The 27,499-nt window shown below is 49.2% G+C and overlaps 1 protein-coding gene across 1 annotated transcript in view; it reads left to right on the top strand.

The window, feature by feature from the left end:
* Positions 1-708: 708 nt before the first annotated feature.
* The window catches only part of EBF4 (EBF family member 4), a 57,513-nt gene continuing 30,722 nt past the window's right edge, over positions 709-27,499 (top strand). Inside the window, exons 1-6 of the mRNA XM_021689088.1 lie at positions 709-845; positions 11,552-11,708; positions 11,926-11,989; positions 12,175-12,230; positions 13,781-13,854; positions 14,879-14,947. Coding sequence (XP_021544763.1) covers positions 709-845; positions 11,552-11,708; positions 11,926-11,989; positions 12,175-12,230; positions 13,781-13,854; positions 14,879-14,947 — 557 coding nt within the window. The remainder of the gene's footprint in view (positions 846-11,551; positions 11,709-11,925; positions 11,990-12,174; positions 12,231-13,780; positions 13,855-14,878; positions 14,948-27,499) is intronic.

Genomic DNA, 27,499 nt, shown 5'->3' with positions numbered 1-27,499 from the left:
TTGCTGCTGCTGCTGCTCCAGGTGCTGCCGCCCGGGGCTGCTGCAGGGCCGGGGCGCCGGGGCACGCGGGGCTCTGGCGGCGGCGGCGTCTGCTGGCCCGGCGCTGCCCCTGCCTTTCCCCGGGACGCGCGGCTGCTGCTGCTCCTGCCGCCGCTGCCGCCGCCGCCGCCGCCGAGCTCCGCGCCCGCAGCCTCCGCCTCCCGGATGGTAATCAGCGCCCCGCGCCGGCGCCGCGGGCGGGCGGGAGGTGGGGGGGGGGGGCCGGGGGGGAAAGGGCGGGCAGCCCCGCGCCCCCGCCTCGCCGGAGGCAGCTCCCGGGGCGCTCCGGGCCCCCCCCTCCGACGACCGCGGCCCTGGGCAGCCGCCAGAGCGCGCCTCTGGGGCGCCTCCGCGCCGACCGGGTGCCGGCTCCGCTCCCGCGCTCCCCGCCCCGCTCGCAGTCCGCCCGCCGGCGCTCAGGCCGCGGGGGAATCCCTCCATCTCCCCGCCCCGCGCCCCGGGAGGGGAGGGGACAGCGCCGGCGCTCGCGGACCCGCTTTCTCCGAGGGAGCGCCCGAGAGGCGAGCGCGCACTGAGACGCGGGGACCCTGCGCTGCGCTGCGCTCCTGGAGGCGCCCGCTGCCGTCGGGTCGGGCTGAGCCCAGGCGCCCGCAGCCTCGGCGGGACCGCATTCCCGGCGGCGGGGGCGCCCACCGACCGCGCGCCCTTATGTTCCCCGCGCAGGACTCTGTGCCCCGCGGCGGGCTGAACCTGAAGGAGGAGCCGCTGCTGCCCGCCGGCTTGGGCTCGGTGCGCTCCTGGATGCAGGGCGCGGGCATCCTGGACGCCAGCACCGCGGCGCAGAGGTAAGCGCTCGGACGCGACCCGGCGCGCTCGGGTTGGACGGCTTCGCTCAGCCTGCCGAGCTGCTGGGGCGAGGGGTGGGGGGAGCCCTAACTCTGGACAGTCCCGGCAAGCTCTCCCGCCCACCCTTGCCCCGAGCGCCTCTGTTTCCTCCTGAGGCTATGGGGCGGGCCGGGGCGGGGCTTCTGCCACCTCTGCCGCGGTCCCGGCTCTGATTTCTGATTTCCGACTGTCGCTCGGGGGGGGGCCGGCGGTCCAGGGCTCTAGAGTAGAAGGTATCCCCGCTGTCCGCAGTCCCTGAGCCATGACCCACAGCCACCGGCCGTCAAGTAACAGACAACCCCTCCTTCGTGGGCAGTCCCAGAGCCTCTCCTTGTCCAATTCCGAGGCTCTCTGCCAGGAAAGGCACAAAACCCAGCCCCCTTTCTGCTTTCCCACGCCCCTCAGAGTTGAAGGAGGGGTGCGTGTGGAGCCAGAGAAGAGGCTGGGGGCTGAAGAGTGGGGAACAGGCGCGCTGGACAGTCGCCTTGGCTGGAACGATTGGGGGCTGGGACTGGGCGCTCAGGCCCCGTCTCTCCTCAGAGTGGTTTCCTGGCGGGCCCGGGGGGAGGCAGAGGGTCCCTGGGAACCCAGCATCTATGCCGACGCCTTTGCAGGAGTCTGGGCACGGGGCCTGGGTAGGGAATGGACTCCTGGGTTTGGAGAGGAAGTTTAAAGGGTTTGTTGACCTGCCCCCACAACACCTGACCACGGACTTTTTGTGCCCCTACTTGTGAGTGGTGCGGTGGGGGGGGTGGGGGCCGTGTTGAGAAGGGGGGGTGTTAGATATCCTACTCGAGTTCTCAGTGGTTAGGACTAAGGAGGTGCTGCTTCTGCAGACCCTTGGGGCACATGGGAGCTGGGCTGCCGTGAGGTCTCAGCAGGTGCTCGACCAGCAGCCTGAAGGGATGCTATAGGAAGGTTGCCAAGGCCCACGAGGCCTGGCACACCGGCCCAACATTCCCATCCCTGGACCTGTTCCGCGGACACCGCTCATAGTCCAAGCCCAGCCTCCCCCTTTAACAGACCCACACCTTGTTTCCTGTGGAACCAAACCTGTGTTTCTGCACTCCTGTCCTTTGCTAACTGTTGGCAGGGAGTGCTGGGGGGCTCTCCCTGGAGCTCATCTCTTCAAGAGAAGAGGGTCTTGCTATGAATTAATTTACACAGGTTTACTCATGATATAACTATATTCCCGAAAAATTGGGAAGTAGAAAACAAAATTCCACCTTTCTGATACAACTACTGTCAACATTTTAGAGTATTTCCTTCCCATCTTTTTTCGCATTCACATGCTTTTTTCCTGGGCTGTGCATACAATTCTGTATCCTGCCGGGTTTTCTGTTGGTTCTGTTTTTTTTATTTAATTTGAGATGGTCAGTTCCTTAATGGGAGCTCCATCTTTTTCTCCACCACCAGCTGTGGTGAGAGCTCCTTGTAAGTGTGGGTGAAGAGTGCCAGGGGAGCCCCTGGGGTTTAGGGTTCTTATTTCTCTCTGACCGGACCCTCTGGCCCTGTGTCAAGCCAGCAGGTTTAATGAGGGGGAGGCAGATGCGAAGGAGGTGGTGCTCTTGTAGCCTGTATGGGTACAGAAGTGTGGGGATGGGGCCCTTCCCCAGAGGATCTGACCAACAGCAGTGTTGTCTGCATGTGTGTGTGGGGGGGGGGCGGTTCTTGAGTGGCATTGAGGTGTCACATCTGAGTCCTGGGGACCACATCGCTGGGACTCGGAAGGCTTCCCCAGTTGGAAGAGGGGCATTTTTTCAGGACTGGGCTCATTATTTGCAAGTCCAGAGACTTCTGTGCCTCAGGACACAGATTGGGAGCACACCCCTGCCCCATTTGGTTGACTCTGGACCACTTCCTTCCATGGGGGAGCAGCTAATCCTTTCTCCTTATTCTTCCCAAAGTGGCCCATCATCTCCTATTTGTGTCTTGATCCCCAGTCAGTCGGTTAGTCCTCGGCTCAGGTCTTTACATCCTGAAACACCAGCAACAAACATTCCTTTCCCTGTCCCCTACCTCCCTCTTCAACCTCTGCCTGCTTTCTCTCGCTCTCACCTCTGGGAAACTTGCCCAGGAGCATTCTTCCCCAAGCCTGCTTGGGATCTGACAGTTGTCTTTGATGCCTTGCCCCACAGCCCCCTGATTGTTAAGGCTCCTATATGTTTCTTCATGTCCGAGGTCAACTTTTAACAATAGCTCACCCTTGCCCTCCACCTCTTTCCTCCCTGGCTTGAAGGTTAATCTACCCCCGTTTACCACCACAGCCCCCTATCCCACTGCCCCAGCCCCAGTCTCTCACCTCTCCCCTGAAACCATCTGCCATGCCGGGGGTGGGGGGGGGCCAGAGCAATATTTCCGAAGAACTCTTCTCTGATCATGTCCTTCTCCAATTAAAAACCTCAGTCACCCCCACTTCCTCCCAGGTATTCAGCACTCAGGGCTCCCCACCATCTAACCCCAAACTCCCTTCCAGCTTCCAGCCCTTGGCATGATACTTGGCATCCAACAATGCCTCTTGAAACAGTTGCCCTGGCCCCAGCGCCCACATACCCACTGAATAAAGTCTTACAGTCTCGGGGACCCACCGCACCCCAGCACTTTCTCTATGTGCACCCTCCCACCAGACCTCAGGAACAGTTCTCAGTGCTGCCTAAGGATGCAGGCCACAGGCCAGAGTCAGTGGTGCCCCACCAGCCTGTGCCTTCCTTTAGGGCAAGGATGGTGGCTTATCGTCCTTGTGTCCACAGCACCAGGACAGGCCGGAGCAGTCACCAGGGGGGGCAATGAGCATCTGCTGAAGGAAACAGGGGTGCATGTTAGAAAGTTCCCAGATCCCTTTCTGTTGGGCTCCCCTCCCCATGTTGGTGGTCTCCAGCATCTACCTGACTCCAAGAACCAGATACTGGGCAGCTGCCGCTTCCCAGCTTTATGCCGCCAAGTCTTACAGAAGGTGGAGATGGAGGAGAAGGCCCAGAACCTGCCAAGATCAGTGAGGGAGGCTCTGCCAACAGGAAGGAAAGTTCTGAGCAAAAGAAGGGTAGGGAAAGAGAGGGGTTCCATGCCCTTGCCCTGGAGGCAAGAGGGGAGAGGAGGGAAGTCTGGCAGGATCTTCCCAGTGGGGAGCTCTGCACAAGGACCCCTAGCCAGTGCTGCCACTTTATCTCCGAGTCGCAGACCCCAGCCCCAGCCCATGTACCCCGGACTGCCTTGCAGACCGCGTCCTCTTGCTGGGGTGCTCAGCCCAAAAGCCGCTCTCCTCTCCTGGTGGGATTCCCAGCCCGGGGATACCCCTGCAGGACCCAAGCCCGCCCTCCCCCTCAAGCGGGTCCCAGCACACAAGCAGGCCCTGAGAAAGCCAGCTGGACTGCCTTTCCTGTAAGCAGCTGCACGCTAGCCTCCCTGCTAGGAAATGCTTTTGTTTCCTTTAATAATTAATAGCCGCTCCTCAGCCTGGGACCTGGCAGGCAGGCCTGTGGGTGGGTGGCGAGGGGGTGGGCAGAGAGAAGCAGGGTGGGCAGCCTTTAGGTGGAATGGAGGGCAAGAGGAAGGGTGGGAGCGCTGGCTAGTGAGGTCCCCCCCACTGGGGGACCTCGGGCTGAGACAACTTCCTGTGGCAGGTGAGCCCACCCGCTGCGGCCGCCGCTGCTGGGCAACAGGAGTAGGGGATATGAAGCAGCCCCAAAGCCTTCCCTCCCACAGGCCCCTCTGGACGCAGCTTCAGAGCCTCTAGGTCCTCCGTCTGCCCACATTGTCGAGGTGGGTGTGCCCCAGTGGGCTGCTGCTTTTATCTTCCCCGTCTGCGGCACAGCTAGGCTCTGGGCCTGTTGGGCTGGGCAGGGCTAGGCCAGCAGATCTTGGCTGGGGCCACGAATGCCAGGCCCAGTTTGATGGGCCGATCAGCAGTCCCAGGGGCCCAGGGGAGGGGTGCAGGGAGCAGACCAGTGGGACGCTTGGAGGAAGAGAGGACACAGAGAAAAGAGAGACCTATGTAGTGGGCCAGGATGGGGAAAAGAAGGGCTGCAATTAGCAGAGATTTTAGGGAAAGCTGAGACAAGGGATGAGACGCAGGAGACATATGCTTTTTGTTCCTTCTACCTCCTGGGGGAGCCTCCCCCCATTGCAGACGACCTTAGGGCTTGTCCCCATTTCCCCAGCATCCCAGATTCCAAGGTGGATCAGGCCCAAGGCCAAGACACTGCTCAGAACCTTGGGCTATCAAGGCGGGCAAGAGTTAGGATTTGGTGGGGAGCAGGGGGAGGCAGAAGGTCCGAAGATGCCCCTGAGGGGAGGCCAAACTCCAGCCTGGGGCACTTTTCCTCTGAGCGGTTTGAGATGCTTTTTTTTTTTTTTTTTAAAGATTTTATTTATTTATTTGACAGAGAGAGACACAGCGAGAGGGGGAACACAGGCAGGGGGAGTGGAAGAGGGGGAAGCAGGCTTCCTGCGGAGCAGGGAGCCCGATGCGGGGCTCGATCCCAGGACCCTGAGATCATGACCTGAGCCGAAGGCAGACGCTTAACGACTGAGCCACCCAGGCGCCCCAGGATGCTCGTTTTAAATTGCTCTTATTTATCATGAGCATGTAGTCAGGGATGTAAGGAGCCCCAAGTGACCTCCTGAGGACAGAGTTGAGATGGTGCGGTGCTCTCTGTGCTAGAAAGCCATGGCAGGGGCCAGCAGCTGCCTCGAGAAGGGCCCTGATGGGTCCTGCCCTGCCCTGGGAAGGAGCATCTCCAGGGACCGCTGTGGCCTCCGCAATAGCAGCCAGACAACTCTGCAGCCCCCAGCATGTCCCCACACGCGTCCCCCAAGCACAGGCCACCTGAATGGCCCCGGCCGGGAAGGTCAGGTTGTCCTTGGTGTCAACTTTAACCTGGATTCCCAGCATAGTACTCAGGAAGCCCATGCACATCCATGCTTGCGACAAAGCAGGTGTCCTCAGACCACAAAGTAGCTGCGCACACCAAAGCCCTTCTGCCAGCGTCGCCTTTAACTTACGGGCTATTCCAGGACCGAAGATGGGAATGGGGGTGAGCAGGCCATGGTAGAAATGTGAAAACGAGCGCTTTCTCCTCCCATGTCCAGGTTCTTTAGTACAAGAGCAAATGCCCCACCACCTCAGCACACTCCAGAGTTGATAGGAAACTGTTTTGAACATTTTGTTGAAAGCAATCTTTTTAAGAAAGCCAAGAGATGTGTAATTCTTTTTGGAGTCTCACAAAAGTGATTAATGTGGCTGTTCTAGTCATTCGGCTGCGTTTTTCTTAAAAAGGCGCCTTTGTGACATGCTTCGTGCACTGATGATGCTCAGGGAACGAGATGTCTCTGAATTATAGGCTCCAGCACCACATGTACCAGGTGAGGCCGTTCTTACGCCTATCTGCCAAGTTGCAGTCAGTCCCTTGGGCTGTAATTTTACTGGCTTCTAACACACCGCAGACCTCTGGATGGCCGGTGGTTGGTACCCTGCCCCTCTCCCCTCAGGACCCTTGCTAAAGGGTCTGCTTCCCCTGCTAGCTTCTGCCGGAGCCTGCTCTGCCCACCTGCACCCCGGGCCAGAAGTTCCTGAGCAATGGCGGCCCAGGAGCCCTCCACCAACGACTAACTGAAGTTGGCGGATAACTACCCCAGCTCCCTCCTCCGAAGCGCCTGTTCTAGACTGTTTCCAGATCTCCCAGCTGGACTGAGGAGCTACAGTGGCCCACAGCAGTAACTTGGGGATAGAACACCCTTTTACGGAGTGCCTTTCCTTCTCTTTCTCATTCTCCAGCCCGGCCAAGTGTTTGCTGGGATCATCTCCCACATAAACTGTTTGCATTTGAATCCTTGCCTCTCCAGACTTCAGGGACTCAACTCCTGCTTCCCTTTTTTTCTTTTCGATAAGGGATTCATATCAGTAGACATCCTTGCAATTTCTCCCCCACACCCCAGTGGAAGACCGCAGAATCGGAGACACTGGCCTTCATCCACATCTGTCTGTCCCTAAGCTAGTATGAGAGCCTACAGTGGCCCCACCCCCCACCCCCCACACATCTGCACCCAGCAGGGGTTCTCCGACCTCTCTGCATCCCCTGTGTCCATTTTCTGAGTTGTTTGAGCGGATCTCTTTTTCTTTCTTTCTATTCTTTAATCTTGGTTTGTTTTCTCGTTACAAGAGCATCAGCTCTTCCTAGGGAGGGAAGAGCTAAAGTCTCTCCCCTCCCCAACCCTCTCCCTTTGGGGCTCGCACTTCCATTTAGGCATGTGGATTGGTCACTTGCTGCACGTTGTGGGTAGAGGTACACGGGGGGACCTAGGAGAAGGAAGGGATAGTCCAGAGCTACCCCACGTTCTTGCTGATGTACTGATCCTTCTGTCATTGTCTGTCTCTTGCTCATAGGAAATACGAGAACGCCTTTCTAAAGCAAAACTTTTTCTGTTTCACCTTGAGCCTCTCACATGTCCAGCAGGGGTATGAACAGGGTAAACTGGAGACATTCACAGACCAGGAGCAGCCCTGGGTATGCCCAACAGTGGTCTTGCCCACTCTGCAGTCCTCTCCTGATCTGCGGGGCAGGGGCTGGGCCTATAATACTCATATTGTTCTGTCCTTGATTTTGATAGTAATCCTGTCCAGGAGCCGTAAACTAGCCACCTGTCCCATTGTTTTGCCTGGATGGGTGTGAGCCCAGGAGGAGGGTGCCTCAGACCCACTCAGCAAGGTGGGGAAGGGAGGATGATGCTGGGCTGCCTCAGGAGAAGTAGACCTGAGCCTTCCCCCACTTTGGGGTTGGGCATAAGCATGTGAGGCAGTGAGGCCCCCACCCATCCCCCAGCTGGCGGCACTGGATACTGGTCCATAGGCCCCAGGCTGTGGGAAGGGGGTTGGGCAGGGATACCTGCCCTCTTTCCTCTCCCTAGGTTTCCTGACCTCTCTCCCCAGGAATCCCCTCTTGTATGGAGGGCAGCCCCGTGAAGGGAGTTTGGCTTGGGACTTGGGCCAGACTTCCCAGGTCTGGTCCTTAGAAGCCTGGCAGGAGCTGACATGCAGCCAGGACCCAGGACTGACTGATATTTGCCAAGAGGGATGGATGAGAGAGAGAACTCATGCCAGCATTGCTGATTTACTCTTGGCCTGGAAGTGGAGGGGTGTCTGTGAAGAAAGGGTGTATTGAGCGGTGTAGGGGATTAGGTTATTGCTCAGCATCCACCCCTCCTCTGTGAAGGCCCCGTTTTCTGTACCCTCCAGCCCTGCTGCGTGAGAGCCTTCCAGGCACCTCTCCTGGTCAAGCTGACAGAATAAAGGGCATAGTGATCTGGGAGGGCTCCACCAGCCCACCCCCTTCCGCCTTTTCTCCCCTCAGGTGGTCCTGGAACCTGACCCAGGGAGCTTCGCTTCCCCCTAAACTGGTCCTGGGGCCAGAAGGAGGAGTCAGGGTTGCTGCCTCATTAGCATATTCATCAGCAGTAATCAGGGACCTGCTGTGATCAAAGCTCTTCGGGCTTCCCTGCCTCTTGGCAAATGGGACGCTGGAGGGTCAAGGCCGGGACTTGAAAGGACTTTGTCGCCTGAGAGGGAGGGGAGGAGAGGGCAGAGGAGGTGGGAAGCTCGAGGGAGAGGGACGTCCGTGGAGGAAGGGACACGTGTAGAAAGGACCTTTGGTGAGGAAGAGAAGGTGTCGGTGGTCCCCTCCCAACTCCTCTTGATCAGAAACCAGCAAGACCCATCACTTCTGCCCCTGAAATCAGCATTTCACAAGGACCAGTGAGGCTCCCAAGCAGGCTTAAGGAGGTGGGACAATTGTCCTTTTAAAGTTTATGTATTGGGCGCCTGGGTGGCTCAGTCGGTTAAGCGTCTGCCTTCGGCTCAGGTCATGATCCCAGGGTCCTGGGATCGAGTCCCGCATCGGGCTCCCTGCTCTGTGGGGAGCCTGCTTCTCCCTCTCCTCCCCACTTGTGCTCTCTATCTCACTATCTCTGTCTCTCTCAAATAAATAAAATCTAAAAATAAAAAAAAAATTAAAGTTTATGTATTTACTGTAATATGTACGAGTAAAAACCCAAGCTCCTCAAGCCAGGATATCCCAGATATTATGGTTTTGCATGAAGCAGAGTAAGAGTAAGTTGATTTAAAATTATATGAACAACATTAAGGAGTGATGAATATGGCAGATGTTTCCACAGTGGCAGTGACGCGTCCATGATGGGACTCTGGTCTGAATGGTTCAAGGCAGCACTACCATCCTCATCCTCTCCTCTCCTCATCCCTGCGGCCGCTTCTCGCTTTCCCACCTCACTGCGCCCTCCCCACGGGCAGCATCTTCTAAGCCCTGCCTGGCTTCAGAACCTTCTGGTGGCCTTTCATTGTATTTCTCAAGCCATAGCCCTCAGCAGAATTGGTGCAAAAAAAAAATTAGCTCAAAACTCAGCAGTGTCAAACAACAAACACCCATTACCTCACACAGTTTCTCGGGAGTCAGGAGTGAGGGAGCAGCTCGGGCTTCTCCTGAGGCTGCAGTCATCTGAAGGCTTCGCTGGAGCTGGTGGGTCTTCTTCCAAGGTGGCTCATTCACACAGCTGACAAGCTTAAGTGCTGGCTGTGGTCAGGAGACCTTGGTTCTTCTCCATGTAGACCCTCCACAGGGCTGCTCGGGTGTCCTCACCACATGGCAGCCAGCTTTGCCCTGGTGGCTGATCCAACAGAACAAGGCTGAAGCCACCATGTCTTTTATAGCCTAACCTTGGAAATCATATGCTGTCACTTGTTCCATATTCTACTGGCCACACAGACCAACCCTGATACAGTCTGGGAGGGGACTACACAACAGCATAGATACCAGGAAGTGGGGATCATGGGGCACCATCTTGGCTACCACACATGGGGAGCACCAGCCTGAGCCAAGCAGAGTCTATTCCTGGAGGGCGTCCCAGGGCCCCCTACATACACTTGTGCACACCGTGAAGCCTCATTTCCCAGCAATGGTGGCCATAGCTGTCTTTTGTAGAGGGAGGATCTGAGGCCATGAGAGACCTAAGGAACACTCTTTTCAAGACCTTGGCCCAGAGGAGACCGTCTGAACTCGTGGCCTGGTTTTTGTGTCTCTCCAGACTTGGCACTTCTAATGCAACTTTTTCTTCTCTTCACTTAACTTTCTAAAATCTGTGGTCCAGCGACACCAACCTTCACACCCACAGCCATTTCTTATGCTGTTTGTTCTGCCACTTTGCCTGCTGCAACTGTTGAGCTCCTACTCATTCCTCAAGAACCAGGGGAAAAGCCACTATCTCCATGAAAGCTTCCCCTCATCTCTCACAGAAAGAATTCATTTTTTTCTTCCTTTGCTTCTATACATTGGTTTTTTTTGTTTTGGTTTGGTTTGGTTGTGTTTTTTTTGTTGTTGTATGTAACATCTTTTGGGGGGGCAACCACCACTTTGTCTTGTGTTATAGCCCTCTATATCTAGTTCTTCCTTTCCAGGCATTTAATTCTGGCCCCACTCAGTGCCGTGTGTCTGGGGCTTGGTATATCGCTGGGGCTGAGGAAATACTTGGTGAATCGGGCCTTTGTTTTTCTCCTCCTGCTCTTGCCAGGGCCTTGCTTCTAGGAATCATTTCTTTTTCTTTTCTTTTTTTTTTTTAAGATTTTATTTTTAAGTAATCTCTATACCCATGGTGGGGCTCGAACCCACAACCCTGAGATCAAGATTCGCATGCTCCACTGACTGAGCCAGCGGGGCGCCCCTTCTAGGAGTCATTTCTTTTCTTCTTCTTCTTCTTCTTCTTTTTTTTTTTTTTTGTTAAGATTGTATTTATTTATTTGAGACAGAACATGAGAGAGAGAAATCACAAAGAGGGGGAAAGGGTAGAGGGAGAAACAGATTCTCTGCTGAGCAGGGAGCCCGATGCGGGGCTCGATCCCAGGATCCCGGGATCATGACCTGAGCCGAAGGCAGACTCTTAACCTACTGAGCCACCCAGGCGCCCTACGAGTCATTTCTGATGAGCTAGGAGACAGCCCTTGGTGAGGCTAAACCAGAAGGTCCTTCTGCCCAAGGGAGCCAGTGTATATCTTTCCCACTGTGTGAAGGCCGGTCCCTGTACACCTGGGGGTGCACCCTCTGCCTCAGGCCCAGGGTCCGGGCTGGGCAGACTAGTGGCCCGGAGCCAGTTTAATGTCTCCGAGAGACTGAGGGACATCACCACCATCTCCCAGACGATGCCACACGTTCACGAACGCGGTCGTGGGCTGGGGTACCCTGGGTTAGTTGTTCCACAACCTCCTAGCTGCCCCCTGATGCTCTAAAGGGCAGTCACAGGAGCCTCTGGTCAGTTAGACGGGCTGTTCGTACCTTTGGTTTTAGAGATCAGCCTTTCAAAATGTGGGGCCCAGGGAGAAGCCTGGGGGGGGGGCCTGGCAGGGGTGCCCCAGTTGCTGCCTGCTGTGCCCCTTGTTCCCAGGGGAGCAGGCTAGGGTGACGTCAGTCCGGGGAGCCGCGTCTGGAACCGAGATCCCTGGCAAGGGTGGAAGGGGCCCATCCCATCTGATCTGTGGCCCAGACTCTTGCCGCATCAGCACCGCGCCCTGACCAGCCCCGCCCCCCACCTGGTCGGAGGCCCGGGGGCCTTTCTCCCCGGAGAGGGAGGGCGCCGTCCGGTGGTTTGCCAGCCCCTTTCCTCCTCGCAGCGGCGTGGGCCTGGCGCGCGCACATTTTGAGAAGCAGCCCCCCTCCAACCTCAGGAAATCCAACTTCTTCCACTTCGTGCTGGCCATGTATGACCGGCAGGGGCAGCCCGTGGAGGTGGAGCGCACGGCCTTCATCGATTTCGTGGAAAAGGACCGAGTGAGAGGCTCGTGGGCTCACGGGGCCAGAGCATGGGTGGGGGGAGGAGGGGGGCTTCCGGGAACCCCCTCCCACGGGGCGGACGGATGGACAGCCGGTGGAGGGGGGGAGAAGCGGGTGGGAGGGATCGAAGGGAGGGAGGAAGCCTGGGATTAGGCAGGGAGGCTGAGGGGAGGTCGGTGGAGCCGTGGGGACACTGAGCGTCCTCCCCATGCAGGAACCTGGAGCTGAAAAGACCAACAACGGGGTCCACTACCGCCTCCGGCTGGTGTATAACAATGGTGAGTGAGGCCTGCCGCCCCTTCCCGCCAGGGCCCAGAGGAGGTCTAGGTTCCCCGCACCTTGTGTGACACATAGTGGCCCATTCCTCGGGGCTGAGGAGGGCCCGGCTCCAGGTGGGAAGGGTGCGGAGTGTGGTTCAGTCATTAGAGGCCACAGCAAGCCCTCTCCACCTCCCCACCTTTAGGACTTCGGACGGAGCAGGACCTCTATGTGCGCCTCATTGACTCCATGTCCAAGCAGGTGAGCCCACCCAGGGGATGCTCAGGCCCATCTTGCCCTCCCCTTGGACCCCATCTGAGTGAGCATCCTCATCCCCCCATCCCCACTGGTCCAGCTCCTATGGCAGAAGGATGTGTGGCCTTGCCCTCCAATCTAGAAAAAGACAATATTTGTGCAAATGCCCTGTCTTAGGCTGCATCCCCTAGAAGTCCAGCCTAGATGGGCGTTCAGGTGCATGTGCTTTATTGGGAAGCAGGGGTGAAGCTCTCAGGAGAAGGGGAGGGAGGCAAGCAGGACAGAGAAGGCTGAGCAGGGCTCAGCAAGGATGTGGTCCCAGCGGGAGTCTAGCCTCACCCTGATCCCCAGGGAGCTCTAGAGAAGGAATGGCACCAGAGTCGTGCCCCGTTGAGGCAAGGAGGCCAGGATTCTGTACCCTGTATCAGTCAGTCGTTAGCTGGGGGCCACTCCCTTCCAGACATTTCCAAGCTAGGCAGCTCCTATCTGCTGAGAGCAATTCTCAAGAGAAAGCCTTAGCAGCCTCCACTAACCACAGCTGGGGGATGGGTGCCCTGGTCCAGTAAAGGGGACTGGGTGGGGTCCCAGAGCTTCTACTGCAGATCCTTAGCGCTTTGCTGATCTGGAAGGTCACAGGAGGCTCAGAGGCCAGCATCAGGAGCTTGGGGAAATCGAAACCTGAGTAAATCCTGATGGATCCTGCCCGAGGCAGGGCCGCAAATCTCAGGGCTTTTCAGAGAAGTTGTGCGTGCTGGTAAGGAGCCGGGCTGAGTCACAAACAGGCCCATCAGTGGCCTGGAATGCAAGGTGGAGACGGCTTTCCCACAGTCTTCCAGCAGCCTCCACCCAATCCCAGGGCAGAGGGAGAAATGGTTTGTTTCTAGAAAGCCTGTGGTCACTGTGGTGTGGGAGGCAGACCAGGGAGTGGCCAGTGGGACTGTGTGGGGACAAGTGTGGAAGGGGTTGGAGGAGGTCCAGAGAGGGGGGGGGGACCCCACCAATAAGGTGATGGCCTGGAGGCACAGGGGATCATAAAGTGGGCAGCCAGAGCTGCAGTTTAGGAAGCTCACTCCCCGCTGCAGGGCAGAGTGGAGGCAGGGGGACTGGTGGGGAGGCTGATCCAGCAGCACAAGGGGGACACGCTGGCCTGAGATGGGGAGAGAGACTGGGGGAGAGCCCAGAGGGACAGTGCTTGTGAGCAGGAGGCGAGGTCCCCTAGGGACATGGGAACAGTGGAGATAGGAGTGTGTCTACCCCACCAACAGCCTGACCTTGTGGCCTGGGGACCTCCCCGGCCCCAGAGCTGTCTCTGGAAAAAGCTGCTTGTGGACAAACAGAATCTATAGACCTACCTCATGCCACTCTTGCTGACCACAGCCCCCGGTGGGGGTCCTGGTTTGGGGAGCCCAGGTCCCAGCTCCTGTTTTGCCTTCTTGGTGCCCCAGAGCAAGCTGGAGGGCATGATCTTTCCTGGGGCAGGGCCCATCTCTCCCCTACACTTGGACTTGAGAGCAGCCTCCTTCCCCTTGAGCCTGTGCATCCTCCTCTCCCCCCAGGCCATCATCTATGAGGGGCAGGACAAGAACCCTGAAATGTGCCGAGTGCTACTCACCCATGAAATCATGTGCAGGTGAGGTTTGGGACATTTGCACCTTTGCCCCTTGGTCCCCACTGGGCCCTACCCCTGACCACTGCTGCCACCCCCCTCCTCGCAGCTCCCTGGGGAAGCCTGGTTGGGGGAGGCAAGGAGGGGTTAAGGAGGCCCTTGAGCACAGTGCTGGCTGAAGACAGGGTCCTTGAGGCCCCATTAGCCTGGCCTGTTTATGTGGCTTCTCCAAGTGTTTTTGTAAGAGAGGCCTCCTGCCACCACTGGAAAGCTTAACTAATAAAGCTCAGGGGAGGCTTGCTGAGGAGTGGGGGCAGGGCTGGGCCTCTCGGATTAGCTCAGAAGCTAGAGAGAGGAAACTTTGCTGCCTCCTGGGTGAGCCTCAGGGTGCTCTCTAGGGGAGGGGGTGTGGGGCAGACTCAGCTCTTGGCTCCTGGTCCCTGTTACCCCAGAGCTTGGCTTTTCTAGGGACGGTCTCCCCAGGAGATGCCCATCCTACAGGGTCCTGAGAAGCAGTTCCTCCTGCATGGAAAAGAAAAGGCTGTTCAAAAATCGGGTCGGGACACTGGCTGCCTTTGGAAAGAGTAGTGACAAGGCAGGGGCGTGAGGAGGCTTCTGGGGCGCTGATCATGTGGTCTTTCTTGGTCTGGGTGCCGGTTACATAGGGCTTCACTTTCTGATAATTCCTGAGCTGCATGCTTACACTCCGAGCTCTTTGCTGTATGAGAGAGAGACCCCAGAGGTGGCCTGCAGCCTGCCTTTCCTGAATCCTCCAGGAGCAGCATGCCTTTGGGACAAGGGTTTCCTGGCCCACCTTACATTCAGGACTGGGCTCTCCAGATCCCTGCGAAGGACCCTTCTCCCCCAGGCTCCTGGGAGTGAGTCCTCCCGTCAGGGATTCCATACTCAGAGACAGGACACAGCATCCTCAACGGGACGCATGTGTGCACGCTTGCGTGCGCGCGCGTGCACACACACACACACACACACGCACACACACCCCTTCTCCTTCGTTCCCTTCCTCCTTCCCTCTCTCCTCTTCCCCCAGCCGGTGCTGTGACCGGAAGAGCTGTGGCAACCGGAATGAGACGCCCTCTGACCCGGTCATTATTGACAGGTACGGGCTGGGGAGGAGGCCCTGGGAGGCCACAGCGCGCTGACCGCAGAGTGGGGGGGCAGGGAGGGTGGGCACACCCACCCCCCATTGGTGGCTGGAAGCAGAGAAAACTGCCAGACACCAGGGAGCTGCCCCCCCCCCCCCTTGCCTCTGCGTGAAGCCCCTGGTGGCAGACTTCTGGGGGCTGGGCTTCCGAGTTCTGCGTTCTGCAACCCAGGGCAGGGCGTGGGGGCGGGGTGGGGAGGAAGTGAACCCCAGCCCAGAGAGCCGCTGGGAGGCCGGAGGGGCTGGTATGGGAAACGCAGGGAAGGAAGGCCGCGTTGTAGTCCCCGCTCCACTTCCCCCTCTGCGCTGCTTGACTTGACTTCTCGGAACTTCGTTTCCTTCATTTGAAAAGTGGGGACATACTTGGCAGGTTTCAGTCGCAGGACTGTCAAGGTGATGCATGTAAAAATGCATTCTCCCACCGTGATTTTTTAAAGTTATTTTATTTCTTTTTGAAGAGCAAATGCATATGTAAGGTACAAAATTCAAAAGGTACAATAGAGCACCCCCACCCCTACGTACAGCAGACTTTTATACCGTAGCTTTTTAAAAATTTCTAACAATAGGGCGCCTGGGTGGCTCAGTTGGTTAAGCGACTGCCTTCGGCTCAGGTCATGATCCTGGAGTCCCGGGATCGAGTCCCCCATCGGGCTCCCTGCTCGGCAGGGAGTCTGCTTCTCCCTCTGCCCTCTTCCCTCTCGTGCTCTCTGTCTCTCATTCTCTCTCTCTCAAATAAATAAATAAATAAATAAATCTTTAAAAAAAAATTTCTAACAATATATCTTAGAGATCGCTCCATATTGGAACATAAACCCTGCTTTATTCTCCTTTTTTTTTCTTTTTTTTTTAAAGATTTTATTTATTTATTTGAGAGAGAATGAGAGACAGAGAGCACGAGAGGGAAGAGGGCAGAGGGAGAAGCAGACCCCCCACCGAGCAGGGAGCCCGATGCGGGACTCGATCCCGGGACTCCAGGATCATGACCTGAGCCGAAGGCAGTCGCTTAACCAACTGAGCCACCCAGGTGCCCTATTCTTCTTTTAATAGAGAACACATTCACAGGAGCAAAAATTCAAGTTTAGAAGAGTTTATAGCAAGAAGGCTGCCACCTCAGCATCTCACCCATCCATTGCCCTCCAGATAAGCAACCTTTGTTAGCAGTTTCTTGGGCATCTTTCTTGACATTGTCTGCCCGTAGACAAGAAAATATAGATACATATTCTTTTTGTACATTTCCTTTTGTGTTTCTAAAAATGATGGCATACGAAATGTACTTTGCAAGCACCTTTCCTTTTTCCTAAGAAACGTGTGTATCTGGGAGGTTGTATCAGGACACAAATGGATAAACTCTAATTTCATTCAGTAGTCTGCCATTGCTGGACATTTTGGCCTCTTTCGTTCCTTTTCGGAGATAAAATACACTGCAGTGACTTACTTTGTCCCCGTGTCACTTTGCACATAGGTGCACACATAGGAAGGGTATTACAGAAGCAGAATTGCTGGGTGGAGGAGGTGTGCGCTTATAATTTTAATAGTTATTGTCAGTTTGCCCTCTGCGGAGATTACACCAATTGGTATTCGTACCAGCAGTTTTGAGAATGCCTGTTGCCCACACTCTGGCCAATTAAAGACGTTGTTTATTCATTCAACAAAAAAAATTTTTTTTAATGTTCACTCTGTGCCAGGGTCTCTTCTATATTCTGTGGATTAAGCAGTGACCAAAACAGACAAAAGGCTTGTGTTTATGGGCTTACGATCTAGTAGGGGAGATGGACGTGAATGGAACGAATGAAACGTAGATTGTGTTAGATGGTGGTAACAGCTGAGGAGAAAAAGCAAGCATCAGGAAAGAGTAGAGAGTGTTGAGGAAGGGGGGATTGCACTTTTAGAGTGTTGAAGGAAAGCCTCCCTAAAAAGATGACACTTGAGCCAAGACCTGAAGGAGGAAGGGGGTGAGCCATGTTTGAACCCAGGGGAAGAATATTCTTGGCAGGAGCAGACCTGATGTGTTTAAGGAACAGCAAGAAAGCACAGGGGACTGGAGCGAGGGGGACAGTGGGAGGAGATGGTGTCAGGGAACCAACGGTGGGGTAAGATGAAGGCAAGCCCATGCAGACAGGGCCTTGTAAGTTGCATATAGACCATTATAAGGACTTTGGCTTTTATTCTGAATGGCATGGAAGCGAGGGGCAGCAGGGAGGTGTTTGAGAAGAATGAGATGACCTGATTTATATTTTAGCAAGATCACTCTAGCTCGTGTGTTGCCGATGACCTGTAGGAGGTAAGGGTGGAAGCATGGAGATGAGTTAGGAAGGCAGTACAGTTATCCAGGTGAGAGAAGGTGGAGGCTCTTATAGAGGGAGTGTTAGGAGGTGGTGGCAGGAAGTGGTTGGACATATTTCATGGACAGAACTAACGAGATTTGTTATGGAAAGAGAGACCAAGTGACAGAGAGTGGGGGGGAGTCAAAGACGTATCCCAGATGTCTAACCTGATCAACCTAGAAAGACAGAGTTCCTATTTACTGAGGAGGAAGAGATTTCAGGACAAGCAGGTTTGGGAGGAGGAAGATCAGGAGTTTGGTGTTAAGATGCTTACCAAACATCCATGGGGGTGATGAAAAGCAGCTGAAAACATGAATACAGATCTCAAGGGAAAGGTCCAGGCTGTGGATCTAAATCTGAATGAATGAAATCATCGAGGGAATGAAGGCTGAAAGAAAACAGAAGAGGTCCAGGAATTGAATCTTGGGGTGTCCAGTGTTTAGAGGCCATGGAGATGTGGAGCCAGTGAAAGAGAATGACAAGGAACAGCCAAGGAGGTAAAAGGGAAATCAGAGGATTGGAGTGTTCTAGAAGTCCAGATAAGAAACTATTCCAAAAAGGTTGGGGCACCTGGGTGGCTCAATCGGTTAAGCATCTGCCTTCAGCTCATGTCATGATCCCAGGGTCCTGGGATCGAGTCCCGCGTCAGGCTCCTTGCTCAGCAGGAAGCCTGCTTCTCCCCTGCCTGCTGCTACCCCTGCTTGTGCTTGCTCTCTCCCTCTCTCTCTGTGTTAAATAAATAAATAACATCTTAAAAAAAAAAAAAAAACTATTCCAAAAAGGAGGCAACAGTCAACTGCATCAAATGGCGCTTGTGGAGATGATAAAAAGACCAAGAATTGACCCTTACATTTAGCAATGAGGGGGACATCGGTGACCTCAGCAACAGCTATTTCAGTAGAGTGGAGGGACAGAAGTCTGGTGGGAGAGGTGTCTGAGAACAGAAGAGAGACCGGAGGCAATGAACAGAGGAACTCTAGGAGTTTTGCTCTAAAGGGATCAGAGAAGTGAGGTGGTGGCAGGAGCACAGTGTAAGGCCCAGAGAAAAAAATACAGCTTCTTCAGATGCTGATGAGAAAACCCAGTAGGAAAAGGGGAAATGATGATGCAGGAGATAGAGGGGAAAATTGCTGGAGCCATGTCCTGTAGCCAGTGAAGGGCATGGTTTAGCTGGGAGCATAGACAGCTAGCCATGGCCAGAGCAAGGAAGTCAGAGAGCCTAGGCCCGGAAGGGGGCAAAAGGGACATACAATGTGGGAGCCCGCAGATGTTCTTTCTCGATTGCTTTGTTTTCTCGGTGAAATGGGAAGCCAGGTCAACAGTTGAGCATGAGGATAGGGAAGGAGACACTAGGGCATAAAACAGGCGTCCAGGAGAGTAAGTGGACCATGGAAATGTCGTGTGATTGCCAAGCAGCACTAAGGGCCTGCCTGAGGTTTGGGGTCATAAATTTAAAGTGAGAAATTTCTCCAGCCATGCTGAGCTGCAGGAGAGTGCAGGTGCAGGACAGGTGAGTGGCCGCGTATATGCAGAGGTAAGGGTTTGCCAGGTGAGTACAGGAAACACAAGAGGGCAAGAGAGTGAAAAGCATATGCAAAGGGTGTTCACGAAAATGCAACAAGAAATTTAAGGGCTACGGAGAGGAATATGGGAAGGTGAAGAGAAGGCAGGATGAATGGAATGTAGGTTCTAATGGGGCCAGACAATTACTGGAGTTGAGGTACCAGAAAGGGGTTGAGCTGGAGTTTAGAAGATGGTTAGACCATGGTTGGTCTGTAGGCAGGATTATTCAGGGAGATTGCATTTATCAGTAAGATGTGGCCAAGGAAAGGTAGAGACAAGGTCATTGAAGGAGAGATGCTTGAGGAATGCAGAGGAGAATGTTTTGGAAGAATTCTCTATCTATGTTGATACTGATATCACAAAGAATTATGACAGGATCATTGTTCAAGAGTACATATAGTGATCCTGCAGGAAAATCTTCAAGGAGTGAAGGCAAGCGATCTTGGGATTGAGAAATGATTGCAACAGGCAGTGGCCACCATACCATTTTTTGTCTTTCTCCATCATCAAAGTGAACTGTGGTATCCTGGTGAATCTCATCTCTCTTACTCTGAGGTTGAGCACAGCTTTCAGGTATCTAAACTCTCTGTATTTCCTTTTCTGGGAACTATCTCTTCATTTCCTTTGCTTCTTTTCCTATGAAAGATTGACTTTTGTTATTGATTTGTAGGAGTATATATTAAGGAAATTAGCCCTTTGCATGAGTCGCACAGATTTAGTTGGTTGTTATCTTGTAACTTTTCTTAGGGTGAAACTTGCCCAACCCCTCAATCTTTTAAGTACACTGGATTTTTGTCATATTTGGAAAGGCCTTTCTCACACCAAAATTATTTTTAAAAATTTATCCTGTGGTTTCTTCTGGTCCTTTTATGGTTTCATTGTTTACATTTAAATATTTGGTCCATTTGGAAAAAAATGTAAGTTATTGTATCTCATATCATACATACAAAAGAAAAATATAACAAAATAGAACTTATGAAGCATAATAATTAATGTACACCTGTGACCTGACCAACAAACTTAAAATTAGAACATTAAAAATATTATTGAAGCCACCTCTATGTTCCTTCACCATCTCATCCCACTGCCTACCCCTCTCCTAAAAGTAACAAGTAAATTGAGTTGTGTGTTCACACACAACTCTCTGAAAAATAATTTACCACATACAGTAAACACTATGTCTAGTTGTGCTTGTTTTTAACTTTATAAAAAGGATATCGTGTTGTAGTAGTCTTCTAAAGTGTTCTTTTTAAATTCAGCATTATATTTTTAAGATTTTTCTATGTTCTGTATTTATAGTTGGTCATACTTTGTTTTTGCTATTATAAGCAAAACTGCCCTGAACATTCTTGTCTGTCTCTTCTAATTTGAACAGGTGCAAGAGTGTGTTTAGGATGTAAGCCTAACACTGGAATGGCCAGGTGATAGGGTGTGCACATGATTAACGTTAGGAGTCAATGTCAAACCATTTTCCAAGATGGTTGGGTTGTCCTGAGCCACGCTCCCCGCCACCTCCTCACCAACCCTTACTAAGGTCGAACTTCTTAATGTTGGCCAGTTTAGTGGCCACACAGGGAATTTTGTGGAGGCCTTAATTTGCATTTTCTTGATTACAAATGAAGTTGAGCATCTTTTTATCTGTTTATTATTATTTGCATTACTTCTCCTATTAAGTATATGCTAGTCTTTTGCCCATTTTTCTTTTTGAATTGTTTGGAGTTTTTATACTGATTTAAATGGATCTTCATAAGTCCTAGATACTGATCCTTTGTCAGGAAAGTATATTTCAGGTATCACAATGTAGTTGAACTTGCCAGTATTTTCCTCATGGTTTTCACTCCGTGTTTTATTTAAGAAATTTTTCCCTATGCTGATTCATAAACATATTCTTCTATATTTTCTTCTAAAGGTTTTATAGTTTCTCATTTTACATTTAGGTTTATAACCCATGTGGAACTAATTTGGGGGCATGGTATGAATTAAGGAATCAATGTAATTGTTTTTACTTATGAATCACTAATTATTCTAGTATCATTTATTAAGTAACTCATCCTTTCCTACTGAACTGCGGTACCATCTGTGTCCTAAATCAGGTTTCCTTCTATTTGTGGGTCTGGTTCTAGACTATTTATTATGTTCCTTTGATTTATTTGATAATCCCTGTGCTAACATCACATTGTTTTAATCACTATAGCTTTATAATTATGATATAAACAAGTGTGTAGGGCAAGCCTCCTGCCCTCCCTTGTTCTTGAGAAGAGTATTGCATTTCTTGGTCTTTTGTGTTTCCACATAAGTTTTAGAGTCCACTTATAGAATTACACGTGCGCACACACACACACACATCTTTGAGGGCTTTGATTAATATTACAATTAACTTGTACATTAATTTGGAAGAGAATCCACATCTTTATGCTACTGAATATGGTAGCATATCATATCCATGAATATGGTTTATCTCTCTATTTATGTATATTTTCCCTAATGCCTTTCAATAAAGTTTTGTAATTTTCTCAATAAAGGCCACACACACTTACTTTTTTTCATTCAATTCACTCATTCAATAAACATTTATTGAGCATCTACTATGTGCAAGGCACTGTTCTAGGCTCTAAGAATACCAGAGTAAACAAAGGAGACAAAAATATCTGTTCTCATGGAGGGAGAAGACACAGGGAAGATAGGCAAAAACAGTAATTCTAAGTATGTTAGAATGTGATATGTGGAAAAACTAGAGAAAAATAAAACTGATCAGGAATTTAGGGGTCAGGGAAATGTGATTTTTTTTTTTTTTTTTTTTTGGAAATGTGATTTTTAAATGGAGTGATCACAGTAGGCCAAATTGAAGGTGGAGTTTGAGGAAAGATTTGAAGAGAGAATGAGGCTTTCAGGTGTATGGGCAGCTTATTTCTAATACAATTTATCTCTTGTTGCTATTGCAAATTATATCTTGTTATATTTTCTAACTCTTTGTTGATAGTATAGAGAAATGCAATTGATATTTGCATGTGGATCTTTGTCTTTATATTTGTTTTACTTTTTCTGTATAGACAGCCATCTTATGCAAACCATAACTGGTTTTTTTTCTATCCAATCCTTATTTTTTTAAAGATTTTATTTATTTATTTGTTTATTTATTTATTTATTTTTAAGATTTTATTTATTTATTTGACAGAGAGAGACACAGCGAGAGAGGGAACATAAGCAGGGGGAGTGGGAGAGGGACTTCCCACAGAGCAGGGAGCCTGATGTGGGGCTCAATCCCAGGACCCTGAGATCATGACCTGAGCTGAAGGCAGACGCTTAATGGACTGAGCCACCCAGGCGCCCCTTTTTTTTCTTATTTTATTGCACTGACTAGAACCTCAAGTACAGCACTGAATATAAGCAGTGGCCATAGCATTCTTGTCTTGTTTTTTATTTTAAAGAAAATGTTTCCAATGTTTCACCATTAAAAACATGGTTAACTGTAGCCATTCGGTAGCTATACTCTATCAGGTTAAAAAAGTTTGATAAGTGATTTTTTGTTTTGGGGGATTTCTTAAATCATGAATGGATGTTGCATTTCACATATTGCTTTTCTCTGCATGTATTGAATTGATGAGATAGCCTTTCTCCTTCAAATTATTAATGCACTGAATTTCATTAATGGTTTTCCTAATCCTGAATTACTCCTGATATAAACCTAACTAGATAATGGTTTACTATCTTCTCTATATGCTGCAGGATTTGCATTGTTAATAACATTTTTAGAGTTTTTGCATTTATGTTCAACAGTGATTGGCTTGTAATTATCTTATAATGTCCAGGTATGATTTTGACAGTTAGTGATATACCAGCCTCAAATAATTAAAAGAGGCATAGTTCTTTCTTTTACTATTTGCTGGATGAGTTTGTGTAAGTTTGGAACGATTTGTTACTTGAAAATTCATTATAATTTGCCTTGAGTTTGTGGGGATGAGAAGGAGACTCGTTTTTTTTTTAAATGGTCATAGATAATTCAGGCCTTCTATTTCTTTTTTACTCTGTTTTGGTGAGTTATATTTTTTAAGGAATTTGTACATTGTACCTAAGTTTCCAAATTTGTTTCCATAAAGTTGTTCATGATGTTCGCTTATCTTTTTGATCTCTGTTGTATTTTTAGCTATGAACTTTTTCCATTCTTGATATTGTTTGACGCATATCTTTCCCCTTGATGAGTTTTGCCAGCAATTTGTCACTTTTATTAGTCTTTTCTAAAAACTGATTTCTAGGGGCACCTGAGTGGCACAGTAGGTTAAGTGTCCGACTCTTGGTTTTGGCTCAGGTCATGATCTCAGGGTTGTGAGATGGAGCCCCACATCGGGCTCCACACTCAGCGTGGAGTCTGCTTGAGATTCTCCCTCCCTCTCCCTCTGCCTTTCCTGCTCATGCTCTCTCTCTCTCTCAAATAAATAAATAAATCCTTAAAAAATATATATATATAAACTAACTTTTAGCTTTATTGATCTTTTTCTAATGTGTGTTTGCTATGCATTACATTAATTCTGCATTTATCTTTGTTTTCTCCCTTCTTCTTTCATTGGGTTTATTTTGTTTTTTCCTGATTTCTTGAGTTGGATACTTAGCTCATTAATCGCTGACCTTCTTCCTTACTAATACGATCACTTAAGGCTATCATATTTCTTTCTTTTTTTTTTTTCAAAGATTTTATTTATTTATTTGACAGAGAGAGAGACACAGCGAGAGAGGGAACACAAGCAGGGGCAGAGGGAGAGGGAGAAGCAGGCTTCCTGCGGAGCAGGGAGCCCGACATGGGGCTCGATCCCTGGACCCTGGGATCATGACCCAAGCCAAAGGCAGACACTTAATGACTGAGCCACCCAGGTGCCCCAAGGCAATCATATTTCCTTAAAATACTACTTTTCCTGTATCTCACATTTGCACATCTCATATTTTTATTACCACTCAGTTTCAAGGATTGTTAAATTTCTGCTACGACTTCTTTTTCAATTCATGGGATAGTTAGAGGTGTGTTCCTTATTCTTTATTTTTCAATTAACTTTATGAGGTATAATCGGTATGCACATAAAGTATACAATTGAAAAGTTTTGACATATGTATATACTGATGAAACCATCACCACAATTAAAATAGTGAACATATCCTTCATCCCTAAAAGTTTCCTCATGCCCCCTTGGAATCTCTCCCTCTCTCCCCTTACCTCTATCCTCAGGCAACCATTTCTCTGCTTTCTGTCATTATAGATTGGTTTGCATTTTGTAAAATTTTATATAAATGAAATTATACAGTGTGTGCTTTTTTTTTGTCTAGGTTTCTGCACTCAGCTTAATCTTTTTTGTGTGTTTCATCCATGTTGTTGCATGTATCAATAGCTCATTTCTTTTTTATTCCTGAGTGGTATTCCATTGTATGAATATAGCAAAATTATTTTGTGCCATCATCTCTTGATAGACATTTGGGTTGTTTCCAATTTATAGCTATTACAAATAAAGCTTTATAAACATTTATGTACAAGTCCTTTTATGGACAAATGCTTTCATTTCTCTTGGGTAAAATCCTAGGAGTGGAATGGTTGGATCTTATGGTAAAAGTATGTTTAACTTTATAAGTAATTACCTAACTGATATCCAAAGTGGTTGTGCCATTTTACATTCCCACCAGCAGTGTATCAGAGTTGTAGTTCCTCTGTATTCCCATCAGCATGAGAATAGTCTATCTTTTTAATTTTAGTCATTCCAATAGATGTGTGGTGGTATCTCATTGTGGTTTTAATTTATACATCCTAATGACTGGTGATGATGAACATCTTTTCATGTGCTTATTTGCCATCCATATATTTTCTTTGAAGAAGTATCTGTTCAAATATTCCACCATCATCTCCCTTCTTATTGTGTTGTTTTCTTATTACTGAGTTGTAGGAGTTCTTTATATATTGTGGATACAAGTCAGATATCTATTTTACAAAAATTTTTTCCCAGGCGGTGACTTGTCTTTTCATTCTCCTAGCAGTGTTATTTGAAGAATACAAGTTTTTAAATTTTCATGAAGTCCACTTTATAAATTTTTTTCTTTTATGTACTATGCTTTTGATGTCATAGCTAAAAAATCTTAAATCAGTGACCTCAGCTTTTGTTCTAGGAAACCAGAAAAAGGAGATGAAATTAAATCCAAAGTAAACAGAAGAAAAGAACTACTAAATATCAAAATAGGAAACAGATAAACAATAGAGAAAATCAATGAAACCAGAAGCTGGTTCTTTTAGAAGATCAATAAAATGGTTAAACCTATAGCCAGACTGATCAGAAAAAAAAAAAAGAGAGAAGACACAGTTTGCCAATATCAGAAATGAGAGTGGTGGGGCGCCTGGGTGGCTCAGTTGGTTAAGCGACTGCCTTCGGCTCAGGTCATGATCCTGGAGTCCTGGGATCGAGTCCCACATCGGGCTCCCTGCTCGGCAGGGGGTCTGCTTCTCCCTCTGCCCTCTTCCCTCTCATGCTGTCTCTCATTCTCTCTCTCTCAAATAAATAAATAAAATCTTAAAAAAAAAAAAAAGAAAGAAATGAGAGTGGTGACATCACTATAGATTCTAGAGATATTAAATAGATTGGGAATATTATGAACAACTTTATGCTGACAAATTCAACAATTTAGACCACTTATATATTTAATGTACTTATTGATACGGTTATGTTTGAGTCTATCTTGATATTTTCTTTCTGTTTGTTTTCTGTTCTCTTCTTTGTTCTTTTCTTTTTTTTTTCCATTCTCTTAGATTATTCAAGTATTTTTTATTATTATTTCATTTATTTCCTTTGTTGGCTTATTAGCAAAACTATTTTGTTATTTTAGTGATTGCTTTAGGACTTAAAGTACACACCTTTAGGTTATTGTAGCCTACTTCCAGTTATACCACCTCATGCATATTATGCTATTGTCATGAATTCTATTTTTATATGTTATAAAATCCACAATACATGGATATTTTCGTTTAAGCAGTCAATTATTGTTAAAGAGATTTTTAAAATATGAAAAATATACATTTGCCCATGTCGTCACCATCTCTCTCTCTACCATTGCTCTTCATTCTTTTCTGTAGACCCAGATTTCCATTTTTCTTACGTCTGAAGGGCATCCTTTAATATTTGTTTGTATTTTAACTGGGTATGGAATTCTAGATTGACTTTTGTTGTTAAGGTGTTCCACTGTCTTCTCTCTAGCATTTCTGATGAGAAATCTGATACCATCATTATTTTTGTTCTTCTGTACATAAACATGTCTTTTGTCTCTGGCTGCTTTTAAGATTTTTCTCTCTATTATTCATTTTTTTCAAGATTTTATTTATTTACTTTAGAGATAGAGTGGGGGGAGGAGCAGAGGGAGATGGACAAGCAGACTCTGTGCTGAGCTCAGAGCCCGACACAGGGCCCAATCCCACGGTCCTGAGATCATGACCCCAGCCAAAATCAAGAGTTGGATGCCCAATCGACTGAGCCACCCAGGTGCCCCTTTATTATTCATTTTTAACAACTTGATTATGGTATGTCTTGGTGTAGTTTTTCTTCATATTTCCTGTGCTTGGAGCTCATTGATCTTTTTGGATCTATGAGGTTACAGTTTTCATTACATTTGGAAAGGTTTTTTTTTTTTTAAGATTTTTATTTATTTATTTGAGAGACAGTGTGAGTGGGGGAAGGGGCAAAGGGAGAGGGAGAAGCAGAGTCCCCGCTGAGCAGGGAGCCCGATGTGAGGCTTGATCCCAGGACCCTGGGATCATGACCTGAGCCGAAAGCAAATGCTTAACCAACTGAACCACCCAGGCGCCCCTTTTTGGAAAGTTTTTTACCATTATTTTCTCAAGTATTTTTCTGTGCATCATCCCCATGGCCCCACTCCTTTGGGAACACCAATTACTCCAATTACAAATACTAAACTGCTGAGGTTGTCCTGCAGCTCACTCACATTTCATTTTAGGGGATTTTGTTTTGTTTGTTTTGTTTTTCATTTTGGATAGTTTCTACTGCCATGCCTCAAGTTCACTAATCCTTTCTTCGGCACTGTTTCATCTGTTGTTAATCCAAACAATATATTTTTTTATCTTAAACGTTGCAGTTTTCATCTCTACAAGTTTGATTTGTATCTTTTTTTATATATCTTCCATGTTTCTACTTAAATTTTTGAATTTAACAAATACTGTTATAATTACTCTTTTAATGACTTTTTCTGCAGCTTCTAACATCTGTGTCTATTCTGTTTCAGTTGATTGATTATTCTCATTATGTGTCTTATTTTTTTGCATCTTGGCATGCCTGGCATTCTGTAATTAGATGCCAGACATTATGAATTTTTCCTTGTTGGGTGTTGGATATTTTTGTATTCCTATAAATCTTGAGCTTTGTTCTGGGATGCAGTTAAGTTACTTGGAAATAGTTTGAACTTTTTGAGTCTTGATTCCATGATTTATTAGATGGTTCCACAGCAATACTCAGTCTAGGACTAATTATTCCCCACTACTAAAGTAAGACCTTCTTGAGTACTCTACCCATTATCCCATGAATTATGAGTTTTTCAAGTCTAGGTAGTAGAAACAGGCACTATTCCCATCTCTATTCAAGCACCA

The sequence above is a fragment of the Neomonachus schauinslandi genome, chromosome 10 (assembly GCF_002201575.2).
Source record: "Neomonachus schauinslandi chromosome 10, ASM220157v2, whole genome shotgun sequence".
Taxonomy (NCBI): domain Eukaryota; kingdom Metazoa; phylum Chordata; class Mammalia; order Carnivora; family Phocidae; genus Neomonachus; species Neomonachus schauinslandi.
Note: the sequence above shows the minus strand (reverse complement) of the source record. Positions and strands in the feature narration are given on the sequence as shown.